Source organism: Podarcis filfolensis (genome assembly GCF_964270895.1).
Source record: "Podarcis filfolensis genome assembly, chromosome: 5".
In the NCBI taxonomy this organism is placed as follows: Eukaryota; Metazoa; Chordata; class Lepidosauria; order Squamata; family Lacertidae; genus Podarcis; species Podarcis filfolensis.
Window position 1 is genome coordinate 38804370 of NC_139608.1, and position 22943 is coordinate 38827312.

The 22943-nt window shown below is 41.7% G+C and overlaps 1 protein-coding gene across 20 annotated transcripts in view; it reads left to right on the forward strand.

The window, feature by feature from the left end:
* The window catches only part of KIF1A (kinesin family member 1A), a 119355-nt gene that overhangs the window by 5759 nt on the left and 90653 nt on the right, over window positions 1-22943 (forward strand). For all 20 annotated transcript variants that reach the window (XM_083616195.1, XM_083616208.1, XM_083616206.1 and 17 more), the window contains exon 2: window positions 8881-9041. In XM_083616195.1, coding sequence (XP_083472321.1) covers window positions 8936-9041 — 106 coding nt within the window. In that variant the 5' untranslated portion in view covers window positions 8881-8935. The remainder of the gene's footprint in view (window positions 1-8880; window positions 9042-22943) is intronic.

The window sequence follows — 22943 nt, forward strand, 5'->3', positions numbered from 1 at the left end:
CAAAGTATAATCAGTATGCTGGTGATATACACATATCTGTTTCTCTGTAACATAAGAATCAAGATAGGCCATGTCAACCCTGGACCAGTGCCTGGACTTGGTGGTGAGCTGGCTGAGGGCCAGCAAACTGAGTCTGAATCACAACAAGATGAAAGTGCTGTGGGTGAGTGGGTCTCAAGTCCAGATAATTGGTCAGTTGCCCACTTTGAATGGAGTCATATTCTCCCTGAAAGAGCATATTAGTAGTCTAGAGGCCAGGTGAACACAGTGGATAACAGCAATCAAGCTATGCCAGACAAGAAACAGCTGAAGCTGGTAAAAGGTACTTTTACCTCCAGATTGGATTACCACAATGCACTCCATATAGTGTTGGACCTGTGGTTGGTTTGGAAGCTGCAGCTAGTACAAAATGTAGCTGCTTGACTGCTCACTAGGGCAGAATATCACCATCAAATTACTGGGCAAAGTTAAAGGGGCTGGTAGTGTTGTACTTACACAGCTTGGGGCCAGGACACCTAAAATATCATCTCACCTCTTCCATAACCATCTGACCACTGCATCCTGCAGCAGAAGGTCATCAGGAGATCTGGTCTGTACCATGCGGAACTTGGACCTTCAAAGTGGCGGTACCTAGTCTTTGGAACTCCCTTTCATTACATATCAGAGACCTCTGTTGTCTTTTCAGTGCCCTTTGAAGACCTTCCTTTCTCAGCAAACCTTTTAAGTGGAGATTTTTACCCTAGTCTGCATCTGTATTGGACTTGAAATTGTATATGTCATTATTGTCACTGTCTTTATTGTTAAATCGCTTTGGCGTGCTTTATGGGACATGATTAATTCATAAATGAAATTAAATAAATAAAAGCAAGCAAAATTGTAGACAGTTGAAAGATGAACAAAGTTTATGAAAAGCAAAATTTTGTGAAGTATTTAAAAGAATACAGTGAATATAAAGGAGAATAACTATTGATCAAGATGACTAGAGGGAAGACAAAAATGGGGAGTTGAAATTGCACCATGTAAGACCCAGAATTTCAGGACAGCAGCGAGGTTGGTGGTCACAGATGAAGTACTGAGAATAGGAAAAACAACAACAACATTGTTATTTATTCCCTGCCCATCTGACTGGGTTGCCAGAACTGTCAATGGAGGAACATGTTAAAATAAATTATAGAATTTACTTCTCTAAAGGTTTTCAGTGGGTGGTGAAAGTACCATCTCTTGGAGCTAGTTTGCAAAATTTCATTTATCTTTCAGGGTTCAACTAGACAGCTCTTTGAGTCACCCATATTAACAATCCTATGAACATTATTCCTATTGTCTAGGTTTTGTTAGAGCCTGCTTTGGAGTTATTGTGATCTCCTAAGTACCTTTGAGGTCAAGAAATACCCTCCCAGTTGTATTTCTAGGCACTGTTGTGCTCCAGAAAGCACACTCGCCACACGTTCAATCTTCTCTTGAGGACTGAGTTCAGGAGCAACATGTTTCGCCCATATGAAGCAGAAGGGACTGTGAAGAGTGCATCTGTGTCATCATCAAGCAGCCTCCCTCATCACACACCTAAAGCTGGTTTTCAGCTTAAAAACAAAAATTGCCTTCCCCACTTTTTTTTTAAAAAAACCTCAGACAGGGGTCATATGATTGCTTGAATATATGACTGCTGAAGCAGGATGTGTACAACAAACTAAGGAAGTTCCAAACCAGCAAGGAAAATAGAATTTGCTGCGTGAAGGCAAGCTTATAAATATTTAAAGTAAATAAGTAAAATGTATGTCATTTGAAGAACAAAGGCAAAATGGGAGTCAACTCTTTGCTGCCTGACATAAATGCATTGTAGTCCTTTCTAAGATAGAGACACAAAATGCCAGCAGTGCATTGGTGTTATGCAACTTTACTGTTGCAACTTTTGTCTTCTGGAAATTCTTAATTATAATATTACTTCACTCAATGGTAGAATATTTGACAGTCAAATCCACCTACTCTGAATGGTTCCAAACAGAATTATAGTGGCAATTCTGTGGTGAGCAGGCCAAATGCATATGGCAGAGATGGGGAACCTGTGGCCCTCCAGCTGTTATTGGATTACAACTCCCATCAGCCCCAGCCGCATGCTCAGAGGTCAGGGATGATGGGAGTTGTAGTCTAGCAACATCTGGAGGGCCATAGGCTCCCCCATCCCTGATGTAGGGTGCATGTTATGTGTGTGGGGCTATCAACTCAATGCAGAACGAATCAGAATCTAAATATAGGTAGTCTAATATGCTAAAGCGAGTTTGACTGTAATCCTGAACACACTTAATAGGAAATAAGCTCCACTGTGGGCCTTATTTCTGAGTAGGGATGGAAGGATCTCTCAATTTTGGTTTTCTCAGTTTCTCATTCTTCCATTCTTAAATTTGCTTTTCTGCATTTCTGCAGCAATATGAGGATTTTTTAAATATCCTCATGAAAATTTTTCAGCATTTTAGTGCAAATTTCTTCTAACTAACATATTTTGGATGCAGATCTGTATGCAGTTTCTCTTAATATAATGCATTTTTTGTATGTTATTTTCAATTATATATTAATTTTATGCACACTTTCTTTCACCAGATTTATGCATTTTTGTAAACATTGGTTGGTTGGAAAACTACATTTTAAAAATAATAACTGAAAGTTTTGGGAAGGCACCTCGTATATCCACCTATCCTATCTTGGGGCTGCAGTCCAGAGGGCAGCAAATTCAGGCTGTTGATTATATTTCAGAAGCCTGCCCTGTACCACAGACAAAAATGCTTCACTCACTCCAAAACCTTTCTAGCAGTGTAACAGCTTTGCTGTGTTGGGAACTGCACAATGAGACAGCTCTATTAGAAATGCATGTGATTATCTTAATTACTAATTACTATGGCTCCTTCATGGGTATTCTTTTAACATCTCTGCTTCTTTGTTAGTTTTGTTTTCTGTGTTTTGAATTTCAGGCGGAGGGTGAACGTTTATGGTATCTATTTACTGTTTTTGGTTTGGCGAATGAGGGAACAAGCTGCTCCCAATGCTCAAGGTTTGGTTGTCATGTTCAGTGGGCTGGAACTGAGAGGGTGATGCACTGTAGTGCACATTGGCTAAGTCGGATGAAATTCCCTGTGAGACCAAGAAATTGTCACCTTAGTCTCTAGAAGAATTACATCAGTCAAGAGGCACTCCTAGCACTGTCTCATTAAGCCTAACAACAGAACACCTCGCACAAACATAGCTCCAGTAAACTGTTTTATAAATGACATGTGGGATTGGCAAGAAAATGCTGGAGTGTGAAGTACAGTTGTACCTCGGGTTAAGAACTTAATTCGTTCTGGAGGTCCATTCTTAACCTGAAACTGTTCTTAACCTGAAGCACCACTTTAGCTAATGGGGCCTCCCGCTGCAAAGTTCTTAACCCAAGGTACCATTTCTGGGTTAGTGGAGTCTGTAACCTGAAGCATCTGTAACCCGAGGTACCACTGTATTGCTATTCAGGGTACCAGTCATCCAGCCAGCCATGCTCTTTTCTAGGACATTTCTCTTAGTTTTCAGTTTCATTTATCCTGACAGTCAGCATTCTGTGCCTACCAAGTATGCTCATTTATTGCTGGGTATTTTCCTGTCCCCCTCATCTTTATTTTTGTCTCCCCTCCCCTTTTTTTTGGTACTTTTGCAAACCGTAGGATTGCCCCAAGCCCACTGATGATGCCATTATAGCTGCATAAGGATCCACACTTGGAGAAAGAGTTTGCAATTTGTAGGTAGGATTCCAACCGTTAAAACCAGAGCCAGATCACTGTGTGATGTATATTAGTATCGCTCCTATGCAGTAAGTGCAATGTTGCTGACGTATCTTGGACTCGGATGCCTTTGACTTGTTAATGAGGTCTGCCCTCCCCCCTCACCCACTCTCTTCGCCATTTTGAAGTATTCTGTTCCTTTAAAAAAGGCTGTTGTTGCATTGGCTCCCCTGGGAAACACACAGCTTCTGTTCTGCATTCTGGAAGCCGCATTCTTGTGAATTAATAAGGGTAACCTTTATTTTCAAGCAGAAGCTGTAGCAAGTCTAAAGCATCTTTATTTAAACATGCCTCCCCAATGCCTTTTTATATGGCATCTACCATTTTAAAAGTATTGTAATTTGGGGTTGCTTATCATGTTTTTGTAGTTTATTATATAAGTAAGCTGCCCTAGTTGATTTTTTTTATTTTCAAGAAAGGCAGAGTATAAATATATTAGTAAAAATCTATTAGTTAAAGAAAATGTATTATATGAAAATTACGAAGGGTTTTGGGAGAGTGTTCTTAAGAAACTCATAAATGTAAGATAGAACTAAATACATGGATCTTCAATATAGAGGCAGCATTCGAGACATTTACAGATGGGGGTGTTTTCTGGCTGTTAAAGTAAGCACTCTAATAGCCACAAGCCATCTGGGGACTATGGTGTCTCTGCTTGTCCATTTTGGCACACTAAGAGATTAGTGAGCCTAGCAGAAAACACAGTTCAGTTGATGTACTCTCCAGGAACATTGTGTGCAGTTTTGCATCTCTTTCTTCCTTTACTCCTTCAGCTCATGCATTTCTGGTGTAGCACAAATCATACAATCAGCAGTGCAGCAAACTGTCTTTTCAGGTAGAGCTATGCATTATGTGAGCAAATATGCATTTGTTACAGTACAGTGGTACCTCGGGTTAAGTACTTAATTCGTTCCGGAGGTCCGTTCTTAACCTGAAACTGTTTTTAACCTGGAGCACCACTTTAGCTAATGGGGTCTCCCACTGCTGCAGCGCTGCCGGAGCATGATTTCTGTTCTCATCCTGAAGCAAAGTTCTTAACCCGAAGTACTATTTCTGGGTTAGCGGGGTATGTAACCTGGAGCGTATGTAACCCGAGGTACCACTGTAATGCAAACACAGGGATTGGACAACTTGCAGGGAAGAACTGGCAGGTAGGAGGGAGGGGTGTCTTTTCCCTGCCCTATGGTAACTCCAGCCCACCCCAGTTGGGCTCTTAAATGGCGTGCCAGGGGGGCGACATTTGCAGGAGTAGAGATGGAATCCATTTCTGATCTATTTCACATACGTTCATTCATGATTTCCATTTTGTTCCATTTCTACATCAATCTGCAATGATTACTTTAAAAACCACATAAATATTTTCATTGTTTTAAATATATTTTGGCTAAAATATGCATTTTTCTATAAATGTTGTGGTGCATTTCTTGAGCCAAATAATATTACATAATGTGGAGGAGTGCTAAAGCCAAAGGATAACTGTTCTGATCCATGAATTAGTTTGGGAAGTGATATTCTGGTCAGTTTGCTTAAAAATGTGGACTGAACAAAACCACTGAGTGTTCAAGAGAAAGGTCGAGCGCTCTGGTTCACCTGCCAGTTCTCCCCTGTAAATCTCCATCCCTGCCACCCCACCTAGCCAAGCATTAGGAAGGAAATATGGGGTTAGAAAACGTGTTTTCCCACCACAATATCTAAGTCTTCTCATTCAATATGCCCATTTCCACAGCTCCTGACATTCAGACAGCTCTTGGGTATGAGCAGAAATGAGCAATGAACAGACAAACAACTAAGGCAGATACTGACTGCTTATCTTCATCTTTAATATCTGCTTGGTGACTTGCATCTGCAAAAACTAATTTCCGTCCAGTTCTCACAATTTCAGACATGCACACTGCTGACAATCCTTTTAATATTGTGTGATGTTTAGATGGGGCAGTTTTGAGGCTATCACTTAATAACTGCATTCTGTGTGTGGCTCCAGCACTCATTTTTTCACATACAGCCTAAGCTGTAGTAGCAGAAAGCCGTTTTATTAGTACAGGAAGGAAAAATGTGCTCCCATGTGAATATAATGAAAATATTGTCCCTTTGAGTTGAAATATTCAATGTTTTAGCAGTAGGGCCAATTTAACCAACGGGGGTAATAGCATTGATTGTATGTGGAGTGATTTTGTGTGTGTGTGTGTGTGTGTGTGTGTGTGTGTGGAGCCACGCTTTGGTCACTTCCAGAATGTCACTATTTTATGGAAGGAATTCAATGGCATACCAGCAAATCCTGGTTTGCAGAATTAAAGTGCTCTGGTACAATAAATTTGCTTTTTGCAGTAAGGAAAGTGATGGGAAAATGCACTAGAAATTGAAGGATAGCAATCAACTATTGGGAAATTGTATAACCTCTACACAAACATATCAAGACCAATGCTCAATAAAGGGGTTGTCTGGAAGTGACGTTTCCATGGTCTGAGAAAAGAAGGAAGAACCACAAGGAAAATACAAGATGAGAATGGATAAATGATGGTGTTGTGTGGATGCCTCATAAAAAGTGAGCGATTGTAGATGTTTATACATCGCAGGGCTGTGACTATATAGAACAGAGCAGCAGCTATTCTGATCAGATTCAGTTATTTTTATCTAGCCATTGGACCATTGCAGAACAAGGCTTTTAAGAATATAAATGTAAAACAAGATTACAGAAATAGAAATTAACTTGGACATATATGTATAAACTATAACATGAGGAAACTTAGAATGCTGAATTTCCCTGACAAATCACAACATACCCCTTTAAAAAGGAAAGATTGTTTCTCTTAACAAATATTAAAATGACTAAAATGAAATGAAATACAATAGTTATGCAAATCTGGAGCAGCTATTGAGTTTGTTGCAGAGCAAATATTCCAGTTGGCAGATCACACTGAAGAAAAGCACTAAAAAGGGCAGCCGGGGGTGGGGGTTTTCATCTGACATTCCCTCTCAATTCCGCTGTGGTTTCTCTGGTGCTTTGTATCTTCCGCCAGTAAGGAGAGAATCCTAGATGTAGCTGAGGGCTGTGACTGTGCTGAACTGAGCACTGCACTTAGCTCACTGAATTATTTATACTGAAAATAAACTAGGGTGGGTCCGGGAGGCTTAGCTCTCTTACTCAGATGTATAGTGAAGCCTGGCTGATGTGATTTTATACCAATTATGGAGAGTAGAAGCAGAAAACATGAGGGGAGATCCCACTCAAACTGGTTTTGAATTTTCCAAAATGTCCTCCTTCCCTTTGAGCAGCCTCTGTTCACTGTGGAATACAATGGCATCACCTTAAGCTGGGGGGTAACCAATGAGTTTGAGGAGAAATCAAGTCAAAGATCCAGGCCTGCATATACTGTACAACTTTACTAGGGCATCATCTCATGGGAACTAGTTCTGATGTCTTGTGATGTGACAGTTATTCCCACACAGCCTGTCTTTCTCAAAACTTACCATAAAACAAATACATGGCAGGGGGCACTATCTGTCTCTTTACTTGCATTGTCTGAAAGCAGAGCAAAAGCTGCTGCCTTCTTTGTCAATAATCCTTTTGAATTTTAGGCAAGGAGATGGCCAGCTGTCAGGTGGTCGGGTTCTCTCCAGAAAAAGGAAGGTCATGTGGCAAAGTAGATAGTGCCACAGATTAAGGAAAATCTTGTTTAAGTAAGCCTTGCTAAATTAATTTGATCCACCAGGATTAACCAGTGCTTTCTGATGGGCCTTTTGCTTCTCCAGTTGACAAAAATTATTAGCTATATTTCAAATATGCATCAGTCTCCTTGGGGCAGGGTTCTTATCAGCTCTCATGCACCCAACAGGGATAAACCCTGTCAAATTTAGAAGGCAATGAATCCTACGAAAAATAAGAACCTACAAAATTTTCCATGCCGAAAAAATGGCATTAATCCACAGTGATGGTCCAGTTTGATCAGGACTTAAGACTGGGCCAGGATACAGGCAACAGCCTGGAGAGAGTCAGGAGCTAGGAGCCAGGAGCCAAGGGCAATCAGGGTGCAGGACCAAAGGCCAAACTAAGAGTTAAGAGCATATCACAGTTAAGATCTTCCGACAACCAAGAAAGCAATTGGGGTTTAGGCCCAGTTTTGGCACAGAAACTTCTTTCGTCACCCTGTATGATGACCTCTCTTGGGAGAGAGACAGGGGAAATGTGTCCTTGTTAATTCTCCTTGACCTCCCAGCAGCTTTTCATACCATCAACCATGGTATCCTTCTGGAGGGCTGTCCTAGTTAGGAGTGGGTGGCACTGCTTTGTGGTGGTTCCTGTCCTACTCAGTGGCGGAACTTCATGCTCCAGCACTGGGGGTGCAGAGAGCAGGTGGGGGCGGGGCTGGCACGCATCCTGGGGGTGTGGCGTGCCGCCGGCAGTGGTGTGGCACCCAGTGAGGGCGGGGGACAGCCGCCATGGCACCCCACCAGGATCGCGCTGCCGGGGACGGGGGGCTCCTCCCCTCACTCCTCTTCCTCCGCTCATGGTTCTACAGCTCTGTGGAGCATTCCATGTGAGGTTCCTTAGAGTTCATCCCCCCCCATGCTATTTAACATCTACATGCAAGTAGGGACATCTGGAGCTTTGGAATACATTGTCAGCTATATATTGATGACAAATCACTCCTTAACATCTGCAGATGTGCTGAACTGTTATCTTATGTCAGTAATGGACTGAATGAGAGCCAACAAACTGAAGCTCAGTCCAGATAAGACTGAGGCACTGTTAGTGGGCAGTTTCCTAGTCCAGATGTATGGGAGGTGGCCTGCTTTTCATGGGGTTACACTCCTTCTGAAGGTTTGGATATTCACCTTGGGGTACTTCTTGATCTACTGCTGTCATTTGATGCTCAGGTGGCTTTGGTGATGCGGAGAGACTTCCATCACCTTTGCCCTTATCTGGACCAGGATAGCCTAACTTCTGTTGTCTATGCTCTGGCACTCTCTAGGTTAGATTACTGCAATGCGTGGGGCTGCCTCTGAAGACGATTTCAAAACCTTAGCTGGTGCAGAATTCATCGGCCAGGTTGCCATTCCTAACATCTCTTTCTTGTTTCTTCAGGGCATTTTCAGGAGTACAATCCTAGCAAGAGGAGTAAAACCTTCAAACCATCAGGATGGCAGGAGCTTCTGTAAAGGTGGCAGTGCGGGTGCGTCCTTTCAACTCCCGAGAAATGGGCAAGGACTCCAAATGTATCATACAGATGACAGGAAACACCACAAGTGAGTAATCATTGCATATTTTTCTGCAAGACACTTCAGAGTGGGTTTGAGTGTCTCTCACATTACTTCTATCATTTCTGATCAATAATCCAGGAAAGAATGTGGAAGAGATAATGCAATTGTACTTGCTAGTCGCTGAGGTTTTACGATTGCATTACAGAACATAGAAACACTTAGGTTGCATTTCTAACTCCACTTACCTGGGAGTACACTTTGGGGGGCGGGAGAGAATTTTGCTTATGAAGGCTTCAGACAAGTTCTACCCCGAGGATTTGCTTTCCCTCATAATATCTGATATTGCTATGTGAGCATCTGAATTGTAGGCCAGCAACGTATTGAAAAAAGACAACCAGCTCAGCAATGCACCAACCAGTAGATAGAAACAATTGATAGATAGAAACAATCTTTTCTGAAATGGCCTGATAGGGTGATACCAATTCTTTGTAGATAAAAATACTTTTTAAAAAATTACTCTTGACTGCATAAATGCTGTAGTCATAACTCCCAAATTAATATTTATTTCTGAAAAAGCAGCTGGGGTGGGGTTTATTTCAGGGTCATGGTTCATGGGACAGTCTAATGTTTTGAGTCTTTACCATGGCTCTAGCCCATATGTTCCCTCCATAGAATTCTAGAAGCTGCCAAGGGGAAAACATTTCCTTTGTACTCCTAGAGGGATTGCTAAGTTGCATGAGCTGCCTACATGGGAATTAAAGGGGAGAGGGCTGGGGATCAACACTTGTAGAAAGTGAAGGACCTGGAGAAGACTTCCCCCCCACCCCCACCAGCTATTTCGCACATACACATAACTACTTCTGTCTATTGAATCCAATGGGGTTTTGCCTGAGGTAAGTGAGGTTAGGATTGCAGCCTAAATCGGTTTATCTTCACCATGGTTCTGGAGTTGAATTTATCTTACAAATGTAGATCTGGAACCAAACAGCCCGCAAAAGTGGCTTGGTGGTGGAAAGGCATTGTTTGGAAGGTGTTACCCATGGGATCTGAGTGGTGGGTCTTCTTCTACAAGGCCAGCAACTCTTGCCCTTTTTTACTTCTAAAAACTTTTTTGATTAAAAAAAAAAAAGCTTTGTTAGCAGGGCAGCTGGGCACACTGCAATACACAGTACCAGTGAGACTTCACCCACCACCTTAATTAACGTTCCCTTAATTAATTCTCCCTGAAAGCTGGTTGAAAATGTGCATCTTTACATATAAAGTATATGTAGATTTGTGTCATGGGCCTGCACCCTGAGTATTTTAAGTGCCTAGCAATGACCTTGACTAAGACTTTGATCCCTTTCCAGTTCTCCCCAGAGGTGCCCCCTTACACTTGCGTTTGCCTTATGAGGAAAACATGAGAAATAGGAGCCCTGTGTTTCATTTGTGATGCGCTGTTCTGCTCTTACAGACATTCAAATATAAAACAGCAAGTAGGAAGGAACCGGGGAGATGCGAGGCTCTTGCCCTCCCAATGAGCCTCTTAAGGGCATATCTTATTTTCTGAACAGTGCTGCTGCTGTTGGTGTTTCCATGCTAATAGAAGCCTACAGTGACCCCAGAGCCAATGACCCAGAGACCTGCTGACAGTGAGGTTTCTATTGCCCAGAAGACAAAAGCAGCGATTGAAGACCAAAGCAGCAAAATGAGTAGCTAATCCCCTCAGCTGGACATGAATGCTGGTTCTTTTTCCTTTTTTGCCTTTTTGAGTCTCACTGAATTGAAGGACTCCAAACAGCTCAGCAGTTCTGTTTGCTTCAGGCCTAACAACACTTGATGTCAAATGCCTCAAGGTGTGTGTGTGTGTGTGTACACACCCACACACCCATACATACATACATACATACACCAAGGGCTCACCCAGATTTCTTTTGTGTCATATTTTGAGGCACAGGTCAACGCTTTAAAGCTACAAGAATATTCCACTCCCACCCCACGGTGCTTTCCCTGGGAAAAGCCATATTTAACCACTGAATCAGAGCAAATGACAATCAGATTTTCTGCAGATTGCCATTTGCTCCAATTCAGTGGGAAAACGAGGGTTTTCCAAGGGAAAGTGCCAGGACAAAAACAAAACAAAACAAAACAAAACAAGTGCAGGAAGTCTGATCAAGATTAGGGCAACAGCATGCTGAGGGGAGAGGATTAATATTTTCCTCCACCACCAGGACCCTGGAAAAAAAATATCCCCATGCTACAAATAGGGATAAGAAACAAACTACACTTAATTGGGGGGACGCAGGTGGCACTGTGGGTTAAACCACAGAGCCTAGGGCTTGCCAATCAGAAGGTCGGTGGTTCGAATCCCCACAATGGGGTGAGCTCCCGTTGCTCGGTCCCTGCTCCTGTCAACCTAGCAGTTCAAAAGCACATCAAAGTGCAAGTAGATAAATAGGTGGCTGGGGAAACTCAGCTAGATGGGTGGGGTATAAATAATAAATTGTTATTATTATATTACCGCTCCGGTGGGAAGGTAAATGGCGTTTTCGTGCGCTGCTCTGGTTCGCCAGAAGCAGCTTCGTCATGTTGGCCACATGACCCGGAAGCTGTACGCCAGCTCCCTCGGCCAATAAAACGAGATGAGCGCTGCAACCCCAGAGTCAGCCACAACTGGACCTTTACCTTACACTTAATTGGAATCAATGAGAGATTTTTCCCCTTTGCTGTTTTCAGCACAGAGGTGAGACAGTTTTTTTCCAGGAACATGCCAGGGAATGGAAGGGCTAACTTTCCCTTCCCTGTGGGTGGGAGAAAGGTTAACCATCCCCATGCGCTGTGATTCTTCACCCAGACACTACTTCAGTTCTACTTTAAACAAACAAACATTGACATATTTACAAACAACAGATTTAATGTCACACATTGCTCAATCCTCTTATTTTTTTATTGAGGAAGGCAAATAAAGAAACATGGATGGGGACAGAAAATGTCATTGAAGAGTTGGGGCTTGGTGTACTGATGGCTTAATTTGAGCATAAAGTGGACATGCATAGAAGTGGTGAAGAGTGCACATCTATAGGCAAGTGGGCACTTGAGCTGCCCTGTCCCCTAAAGCGTTATTTACAAAGTTTTTAAGCTGAGATGTAACTGAGTATGGGCCATAATAGAGAAAGGTCTATGGCACTCAAAATAATCCTACTGGAAATGGAAGAAACTGTTGTCCCATGTTGGTGAGTTTCAAGTAGACTCCACTTGGGGATCTTCATGTATTTTGTGGAATACCTAAGTCTTGCAGGCAACGTCTTCCAGAATGACACCACAAGGTTCCTGTCCCAGCAGAAGGAACCCTTGCTTTCTTTATGCAAACCCACCACAAATTCCTTTTGTACTGTTGTTGTATTTGTTTACATGCAGAGTCCATTTCACGTCTCTGAACATTCAGTTTTGGTTGTCTCATGACAATCCAGATATTTGCTCTGCCTTTTTAAAAACTTCTGATTGAGCTGCACATGTGGCAACTGTGATTTCTCCCCCTATCTGAGCTCCTCCTTTGGTCTTTCCACCTACCAACTTCCCCAACTGCTGTAGTGAGCAGAATTCTAGATGTTCTTCACAGTGAGCAGGAAAAGGAGCCGACCAATATTGTTGTTGGCTCACACTAGCACAGACCACAAGTATTTTCTTTTGATACTGTGGATAGAGCGACTAGGTCACAACAATCCAGAAGTTAGTTCTGCCCCTTTAAATCCATCAAATAAGTGGGATACTTCACAGCCACAGTTTCTTCCAAGTGGTGCTCCCCAGGAGGTACTCAAAGGTATGCAGTACCGGCACCTTTTTGTTGTTGTTAAAAAGTGTGGTACTTACTATTACTACTATTTATTTATTTATACATACATACATACATACATACATACATACATACCCTGTCCATCTGACTGTTACTGTAACAACTTCAGGGTGTGTACCGGCACCTATTTTTCTAGAAAAAAAGCACTGCTTCCAAGTGTTATTTCCATGGTCTGGTTCAACTAGTAAAAGGAAAGTGTAAATACTTTTGCATTCCTGTTGCTCTGCCTCTTGGCTCCAGATGCAGAATGTTGGTTCCCAGCATCACACTTTTGTTTCTATTGAACAATCACCCTCCCTAGAGCTCATCAACCACAGTGTCCCTGCAACTTCACTCTTCTCTGTTACTTCTGGAATGGACACCACAATTCAGCCTTTTCAAACAGCTTCAAGAATCAGTCTTAATGTCCTTCATCCCCCAGTCCATCTTTTGTTTTTGTTTTTTCCTTTTAAGAGCCACACATGGGGCAGTCTCTTTCTGGTGCATGCTGTGCCTTCCCTGAGAGGAAAAAAGGAGCATTGCTTTACTTCCAGAGGCACATTAGCATTCTTGCAGTTGGTTGCTCCAGCTACTTTTCTCAATTCTGGCTCTAACTGAGCAGAGAAAAATGGCTGGAGTGTCGGACTGAAGGGGAGGTTAGGTGAGGGGTGGGAGTTGGTTCAGCATTTCTCTACCCACACTCCTTTTATTGTGAAACTAAGATCTTCCACCACCACTCCACTTTGTATGTGAATGAGGTGGACATATAAATAAAGGTCCCACCATGCCTGAGTTGGTTCTGTGTTTTCAAAATTACTCAGGGTTGTATGCAATGTGTGCTAAGACGAATGTTCAGTTTGTGCAGCAGAATAATTTCCTCCTCTTTCCCCCCTCCCACCCCCAATCTGTTTTGGGGAGCAAATATGAGGATGGAATAGGGCATGCATGGGGAGGGGGAGACAATCCTGCTGCACTAGTGCTAATCCTTGTGTTAGTGCACTTTTTAGTTACATACCACCCTCTCTTTCTCACAGTCTGCCAGATCCAATCCTGCAGGTGAATTATCCATTTAGGAGACCATCTGTAGCCACTAAGACACCTTAAATGTTTCTATCAAATGTAAAATAACTAAGCAAGTATTAGAAATCACCCCAGAACTGGCCCTACTAAACATCTTCCAAGACAATAATGCCCACTCACATCACAAAGAACTCATAACTCACCTACTCTCAGCAGCCAGAAACATCTTAACCAGACCCTGAAGAGACCTGTACCAAAATAGTATGGGAAACAGGCTTACTAGAAAAATTAACCAATAAACTGAAACTGACATGGGGACAAATAGAGGAAGATGCCTTCACCCTGGCATGGCTCCCCTTTATCACATACACAGCCCAACAAGACAACGACAAGAATCCACCAACAGCATATAAATCAATATGGCTAACCTGATTCAAAAACACCCGCCCACCCCTATCACACATGAAAACAAAGTTCACCACAGCCAATCACAAACAAGCAACCACAGCCTAGGCCAGGGGTCTGCAACCTTTAAGACAAAAAGAGCCACTTGGACCCGTTTCCGAAGAAAAAAAAAACTGGGAGCCGCAAAACTCGTCATTATAAAAATAACTTTTTTGTCACTTTTTTATTATTTCTTTGTTTGACCCCTCAGAATTACTCCTCCTCATAGAAATAAACATTAAATTAACAAGTTACCTTTTTGTGTGTGTGTTCTTCACTCCCCTTCAAAACAGTGACCAGCGTACATGCCCCTTACAATGTAGTGGGCGGGCGGGAAGGTGACGTCGGGACGGTGCGTGACTAACGCACGCACCGCCCCCATGCAACGTCACAGCCAGTACAGCGCCCACCACAGTGGGGAGTGTCAGGGCGCACAATGCGCCTCCTCCCCTCGCTAGTATCCGCCCCGGAGCCGTGGCAAAGGTGTAAAAGAGCCACATGCGGCTCCAGAGCCGCAGGTTGCAGACCCCTGGCCTAGGCCAACCCCAACTTCTCTCAACAACAAAGAAACACAAGCGAATAGCAAAGAGAACCTGCACAAATGATGCTGACACAAAACCCCATGCATATATTAAGTAAAATACAAATATAGCCACCTGACCCCACTCCCACCCATCATGGCCCTTTCCACCACTTCCCCCCTTTTCTTCCTAATGTAACACTAATGTCTCAGCAAATGAAACTGACATGTAGAAAATGTAACTTGAAAAAAGAGACATTGCACATACTTTTGTAAACCAATAACTCTTTAATAAAAAATACATTAAAAAAACAACAAAATTTCTGTACTCCGATTTATAGTTACTTGAAGGCAAAAGCACATCCATTCATAGTCACTGGACAGCAAATTTGTCACAATATGTGCAGCGCTAAGCCAGTTATACATTGTGATTTTTATCAGATACTTTGTGCATTGTGCTTCTACTCTCAGAGTGAAAAGAACATTTAATTTACAGGCCCCCACCAAATCAGCCACTGCTATCTTTCCTTAAAACATGTATTGCAGCATTTATAGCTACTGGAAAGAAAAGAACAACAAACCAGAGTTAGATGTATGCAGGTTTGCAACAAGGGTATTAGCATGAATCTGGGCAGAGTATGTGGTATTTTGGGGTATGTGTGGTAGTTTGGGGAATTATACTTGACTTCCAAAGTATATGTTCATCTGTCTTAAAATGTGCATGCCAGAAGCCTTTAAAAATGTACTTTTCTCAAATAAGAAAAACGTAGCTATGTGATGGTCCAATGTCACAAATATCCATCAATCTGAAATATACAAGAATTCAAATAGACTACTCAGGTAGATAAACTTTTAAAGAAATTCAGAACAAGAACAATTATGTCCTTTTCCACATCACTGGCCTGGTTTGATGGTTCATGGAATATATGCATCACATTGGTAAGTGGAAAATTGTTAACCACTTGGTATTTTCAATTTCTTGACCCTGTTTCTATGTTGGAGATGGGGAACAGATGTTATTGGGTTCCACTACCGTCAGTATGGCCAATGGTCAAGAATAATGGGACTTGTTCCATTGATGACTGTGCTCCAGGTGAGGGCCTCCTACAGTTATCGCCATTCTACACAATGTAGGAATTGGGCCTTTAGTGTTGTGGCACCTGCTCTTTGAAATTCCCTGCCCTTGGATATTAGATAGGTGCCATTTCTGAAGATAGATTTCTCTTTCAATAAAACTTTTAAACAGAGGCAGATTTAAAGCAGCACGACTGGTTCCATCGCACTGGGTGCCACAGGGTGTCACAACTATGACATAGTGAACTGAGCAAAACGAAAGGCAAGAGGTGCAGGGGTGCCAAACACTGACCTTTCACAGGGTGCTGCTTTGAAGCTGAGACTTCTCTCTCTCTCTCTCTCTCTATATATATATATATTATTAAATTTTCTGTTTTACAATTTCAGATAGTCATTTTACATCCTTAAGATATCAATGACTTCCCTTCTCTTCCCATGATTCATTTTACATATCTTAAATCCCAGCATATTTTGCAAAAACTACCAATCAGTATTCCATTATTGCATCTACCAAACACTTATGAAACTGAGGCTTTTCTTAGTCTGCATCTGTATTGGAATTATTTTTTAGGTGTTTTAAATATGTACACAGAGAGTGAGAGAGTGTTTTATCTCTTATTTATTGCTGCCCTGGGCTCCTTTGGAGGAAGGGAGGTTATAAAATCCTTATCCCTAATCTATACTTTTCAAATTTGGTTTTTAACATCCTCAAAGCAGTCCACATTCATTTAGTATTTCATTATTTAGGGAGTTCTACCAACATGTGACTGTAGCAGCATCAAAGACTGCAGCTACCAGATAACTGCATGTTGCAAAATGTCATTCTAATAAAGTGGGAGCACATATATGATAGGCTTGTCACCAATTTTAGAAGGGGTCTCTATATTAGCTGTTCATTAGTTTGTATCCACCTGTTATTTTCTTGAATGTGTAGATTTGCTACAGAGATCATGCCTAAGGGTCTTTCAACAGCTGTAACATTTTCTTGTTTGCCCGTCTCTATGAGATACTATCCTAGTGGCTTCATATCTGAAATATTGGGTGATGCTGCTCAGTAACAAAGGGCACAGCTGAGCACACAGCCAAGTGGGAAAATGAGGCTCTGCTCACTTGGCTGTCTCACTTCCTATCACTTGGAGAAAAATGTCAATATAAGGCTACATTTTTAAAAAAAGAAATCACAAAATAATCCACATTAATTTAGGATCTGCTTCACTAAAGCTCTCCAAAGTGCTTAATACTAAACATGCTGGTACCCCCTCCATCGTTTAATGATTTAGCTTTTGAAGAGATGCTGAAAACACACTCTATTTCAATGGGTGGTTTGTGAGAGTGCCATTTACAACAACAATCAGAGAAGGAAGCAGCTTTTGATTTCTAGTGAGCTGTGCTGGATTTGCTTCAAGACTTGAAAGAGGTTTGGAACAGGACACAGGCCAAGAAGCAGCACACTGCCAAAGACATCTAGATGCTACCTCTAAGTAGGGTGAACAGATGCAAAGGAAGACAGGGGCCCTGTACCTCATGGATGTAGTGTGTGTGTGTGTGTGTGTGTGTGTGTGTGTGTGTGAGAGAGAGAGAGAGAGAGAGAGAGAGAGACAGAGAGAGACAGAGAGAGACAGAGAATTTGACAACCACCACTTGTCACACAAATGTGAGGAAAATGGCACCTGCTGCATTTCCCCTTTCTACACAAATAATATAAGTACTAGAGGCTGGGCCCCTGCTCACTTCACTCCTCTTGCCAACCTCACCTATCCTCACCCCCACCAACCTCCTTCCCATACACTTTGCCAAACCCACCCTTTTCCTTAGAGATAACCAAACCTCCCCTTAGAGCTTTCCAAACGACTCCCGTTTCCCCTACAATTGTTCTTCCATGGCTCACCTGTGCTGCCCTCCTCTGTCTCGCAACTCAGTGCTCTTCTTATCCTCCCCAGCAATTTTCTGAAGGCTGCTATCATGCTGTAGTTCACAGCACTGCCTGTTGGTGACAAAGCAAACTGTTGTATGACAACAGCCTTCCCTTTTTATTATATATACATTTATACAAATAATGAATAGCCCTCTTTTATATCTTACCCTTAAGTAAATATCACCTGGATATCCTTTTCAAATCTTATACAATCTATCCAGAGACAATGGGTCTTAATTATTAGGGCTATTCCAGGTTATTCCAGCCAGTGAGGTATAGTGGTTAAGAGCGGTAGTCTTATAATCTGGGGAACCGGGTTTGCGTCCCTGCTCCTCCACATGCAGCTGCTGGGTGACCTTGGGCTAGTCACACTTCTCGGAAGTCTCTCAGCCCCACTCACCTCACAGAGTGTTTGTTGTGGGGGAGGAAGGGAAAGGAGAATGTTAGCCGCTTTGAGACTCCTTCGGGTAGTGATAAAGTGGGATATCAAATCCAAACTCCTCCTCCTCTTCTTCTTCTTCTTCTTCTTCTTCTTCTTCTTCTTCTTCTTCTTCCTCTTCTTCTTCTTCTTCTTCTTCTTCTTCTTCTTCTTCTAGAAACAAAAGGCCAGTTAGTAGTTCCCACCACAAATGGCATTTCACTCCTCATCCCTGATTTCCATTTTCTTTTCCAACAGACACTCTATAACGTAGAATCTAAATCCTGAGCATGCTTCGGCTTGTTTCAGATTTTTCAGCCCTTCATTAAAATAAATTGTATTTTGGCAAACCTTGAGGTTTCCCCAAGTATGCTAATACTCCATTTTGTTTTCCAAGAGTTCTATTTTTGCTACAATCCTGTTGGTACTCACCATTTGACTTCACTATTAGGGGGAGTGATACTGTGCGGCTTAAATATGCTGTTTGGTACTGGCATATAGATGTGTGTGTCTTTTACTTTGTTAGCCCTGACTTATGGGCTATCTTGAAATAGCTCTCTGGGAAGCTCTGCTGGAGACCATCTGCATAAAGCACGCAATTGCTGACATTTTGGTAATTAGCTGATTTGTTGTATGAATGTACTGTTTCCCACTGCTTCAATCAAACAGAACTGCTGGCTGCTTTGTGGAGAACAGCTGAGACCCTTAATGGTATTTCTGGGAATATTATAAATCAGAGACTATTTCTGAATTTGTCCTGTTCATCTTCTCTTGATTTCTTCATACTAATATCCTGTGCATGTGCTCCTTTTTGTGTATGTGGTCTTTCAACTTCAGCTGTACAGTGATTCAGATGCTCAAATGAATCCTTGGAAAGATACCAGCTCTTATCTTCTGAGCTTTGCTGGGGCACATGCCCAGTTTATATTTTTTAAAAAGAAAATGATTATGGAAGGCACTGAAAACAAGACACTGAAGATCATTATTCCATTATATAATTCACATTCACAGTTGAGGCTGAAATCCAAATAAAAGGCTGAGATTCAACATGCTACTTTACCACCCATGGGTTTGGGCGTTCCCTGGTGAGTTCTTGGTTCCTCACCCCTTTGAACTGCAAACCCACGTGCCACACCACAATAAGGTTTTGAAACTCATCTCTTTGTTTGGTTTTTAAAAAAAAGCATGGAGAGCTGGTGTTTGATGAAACTGTGTGGGCAGGGCAGGGACCAGTGCCCTTGGCAGGCATTTGAAACACCTGCTGCCCCAGCTAGGTGTGCACCAGTTGCTGGAACAGCTCTATAAAGCCTGCCTGTCCTGGGGGGCCACCCCTGCCCCCAGAGAGGCCGCCCCTGAAGGGGAGACACCAAAGGGGGGTCATCTCTTTGGGGGAGGTGCTTCAAGGGTGGAATGAGAGTGCAGACCAAGTACCAGGCCCCTTGTGCTAAAATTATGGTTTTAATGGGGATGGGCTTTTAACTTGGTTGGGTGTTGTTTATTTAGCAGGGTGGAGTTGTTTTAAATTGTACTTAAGTGTTGTATGTTAATTTGTATTTTTTTGTTTTATAAGGCTGATGAATATTCTACAGCCTTTTAAATTTGTTTGTGGGAGGGGGGTTATTGTATTGCTTTTATTTTAACTGTGACCCGCCCTGAGATCTTGAGATGAAGGGCGATTAATAATAATAATAATAATAATAATAATAATAATAATAATAATAATAATAAAGCCTCCTTTAGCATGGCTTTAACAAGGAACTAGCTGTAGTGTTCTTTCAGTCACAGTATTCAGTTTCTCTCACCCTATCTTTAAAACGATATAGTATAGTTGGAGAAGGAGCAACAGAGGGCAACTAATGCAACCAGGGAGACTGGTAATCCTCTGTTCTAGAGGGAGAGCTTAAACAGTTTTGGTGCTTTTTTTAGCTTAGGAAGAAAATTCAGCTAAAATAGAAAACAATAAAGGCTTGTAAAATTGTAAATATTTCCCCGCAGCACTTGATTTTTAGGGGGCAGGGCAGGGGAGGGTCATTAATGAAAGAGAACAAAAGACTCAGAACAAGCAAAAATTCATTACACAATAAAACAGTTGGCATATATGGAATTCAGTGCACAAAGTCAGAAAAGTGTAAGCAAATTCACAAAGCTCCCTGCATTATTTAATAGCAAAGGCTTGTGTATTTGCCATAGACCTGCTTAAAGTAGAGCAGGGCTAGGTGGAATCTCAAGAGGCTGCCACAACAGACAAAGACATATGAGTCTTGAGACATTGGCTGTAAAACCTCTGATGAAGAGATGGGGCGTTGTCTGCTTTGTTGGTTTAAAAATTTTCTCTTAAAAATGAAATGCCCATTGTTAGCTGTGTATGGACATGATTTTCAGCCCTCTGAATTACAAAGGGAATGAAGCCTTTTTCTGGGTCCATGTACTCAGCAGGCTTATGGGGCAAAGGTTGAATGTAATCTGTCACTAAGGGACCAATTTGTGCAAAACAGAGAATTGCATCAGCTGTGACACAAAGGAACACACTATGATGCATAGTTTATGCATCAGAGTTATGAAGATGCAGATTGGCCTTTTACTGCAGCCTTTCTTCTCCCTGTACTTGTCTATCTTATTAGGATTCTCAAAAGTTGCCATCTCTCCCTGTCTAGAAGTCCTTGTCCCCTTCTTGTTCTCAGTGCTACAACAAATATAAAGTGAATATATTTTAATATTTGCATTCAAATAATAATCCCGCATAAAAATGTAAGATGATTAATTTTGTTATGCTTTGCTTTCCCTACCTGGGATGACGCTAATCAATGACCTCAGGTGCGTCTCTGCTTCTTAGCTTCCTCTGCCTAACAGAAGTGTTGTAAAAAAATACTGAGATAAGTGTTAAAAAATATGTTTAGGCTGCAATCCTATATCCACTTTCCTTGTGGTTATCTCAGTTGGGCAGACATGTATAGAATTGTGCTGTTAAAAGTGTAGGTGAATAACTGCCCATAATACTGAATGTTGAACACTTAAGCAAAAAACAGGTCAGAAAAAAAGTAAAGTCATGAATTTTGTTTTTCAAGGCCGGAAGGAGTTTTAACTGAACAGCCCACTTATGGCATTTTGAGAGTCATTTGATCCTTGTAAAGGCATCACCCTGCTTGCTCTGTGTTTATTTCTGCATTGATTTGCATGTTGTTCACTTATTCCATGGTTTGCACTGCCTTTGCTTTTGATGGCTACACCTACCAACTTTATATCCCTAGGCAGTCTCCCTAGCAACTACCACTCTTTGCAGGAAGGCTTATCATTAATTTAGGATCCAGGATGAATAAAGACATCAGAAAATAGTTGTGTGGGGTTCATTCCCTCTGGACTACTGTACAAATAACATACTGTTATAGGTACAGTTAATTTGCTAGCACCACTGCATGGGTGAGAAGACCACTTCCTGCAGGGCAGATGTGCAAAGAATTAAGTGACTCATTAGAATAGATTCAAGCATTTAAATATGGTGCACCTGGGAGCTTTTAGAAAATCTCATGCATTGTTCCTTCATAGGAAATACATGTTAGCTTAACTGGCCCAGGTATGTATGTATGTATGTATGTATGTATGTATGTATGTATTTTTATTATGAAAGCAATACACACAAGATCAGTGTGTAAGCAAATAGCATACACCATGGCTAAGGTTGCTGCTAGATACCCACCTTATTTATTTTGATTCTTGCTGCAACATTTCCTCTTGTCACAATTCCATTGAATTCTCTACATCAAACACCGCATATCCTTGATGCAGTCTTTTGTTCTCCCTATATATTTTGTGTGCCATATTTTATCACTGTGTGGTGTGTACAGCAACATGTGATGCATCTCAGCACACAGTGGAGGAAAAGAATGTTGCTGCATTTTTAACCACTAATGTATACACAATCCCAGTCTTTTCCATCTTTTGCTGTAATTTGTTGCCACCCTTCCATGCCTTCCTCTGCGTCACTTACTTTTTTTGATTCCCTTCTGCAATAAAAGAACCTCCTCTTGGGAGAGTTGAGCCTCTTTTATTTGCATGGCACATCAGCTGCCTGCTAATTCTTCACTTAGCACCATCTTCTTCTTCTGAAAGGTCATTTGAATGACGCCTAAACGTATAGATTTGCTATTTTAAGGTTTGCCATTATTCTGTGTTTGTGCCTCTGTTTGCTGTCTCTTATTTTAAAATGCAATAAACAATTAAGGAACAGTGACAGAGCAAGCCAGTCTCAGTTCTTGGATTGCCATGGTAACATTCTCCACATCAGAGGAGAAGTGTGGTACAGAATTCAAAAGTATATGTTTGTTGCACTTGGATTTTAAATGACACTGAAGTGAAATCCTTGTTCTTTGGCTTGGTTAGAATCAAAAGTCTGGAAGGGTCATCAGAAGTATAGTCCAGTTGATCCAGACTCCTATAATGAAATGGTTTCCTTGTACCAAACCCATTCCTATTTTGCTTTTCCAGTTCTGTTATCGAAGTCAGTTTGATTGGAGATTTCCCATGGATTGAACATGGAACCATATGTTCTGCCACTATAAGCTGTGATTGTTCCTACGACCTAAGCACTTTGCTTGATGCTCCATTCATCAACGGCAACAAAACAAAACCAAAAAAAATGAGCTCTGTCTCTCTAGTGCCTGACAATGTACTGTAGAAGTGTGGCTATGGAAGCTACAATGCAGTCTATCTGGATTGAATCTTTATTTCTTTTCCATACCACTTTACTA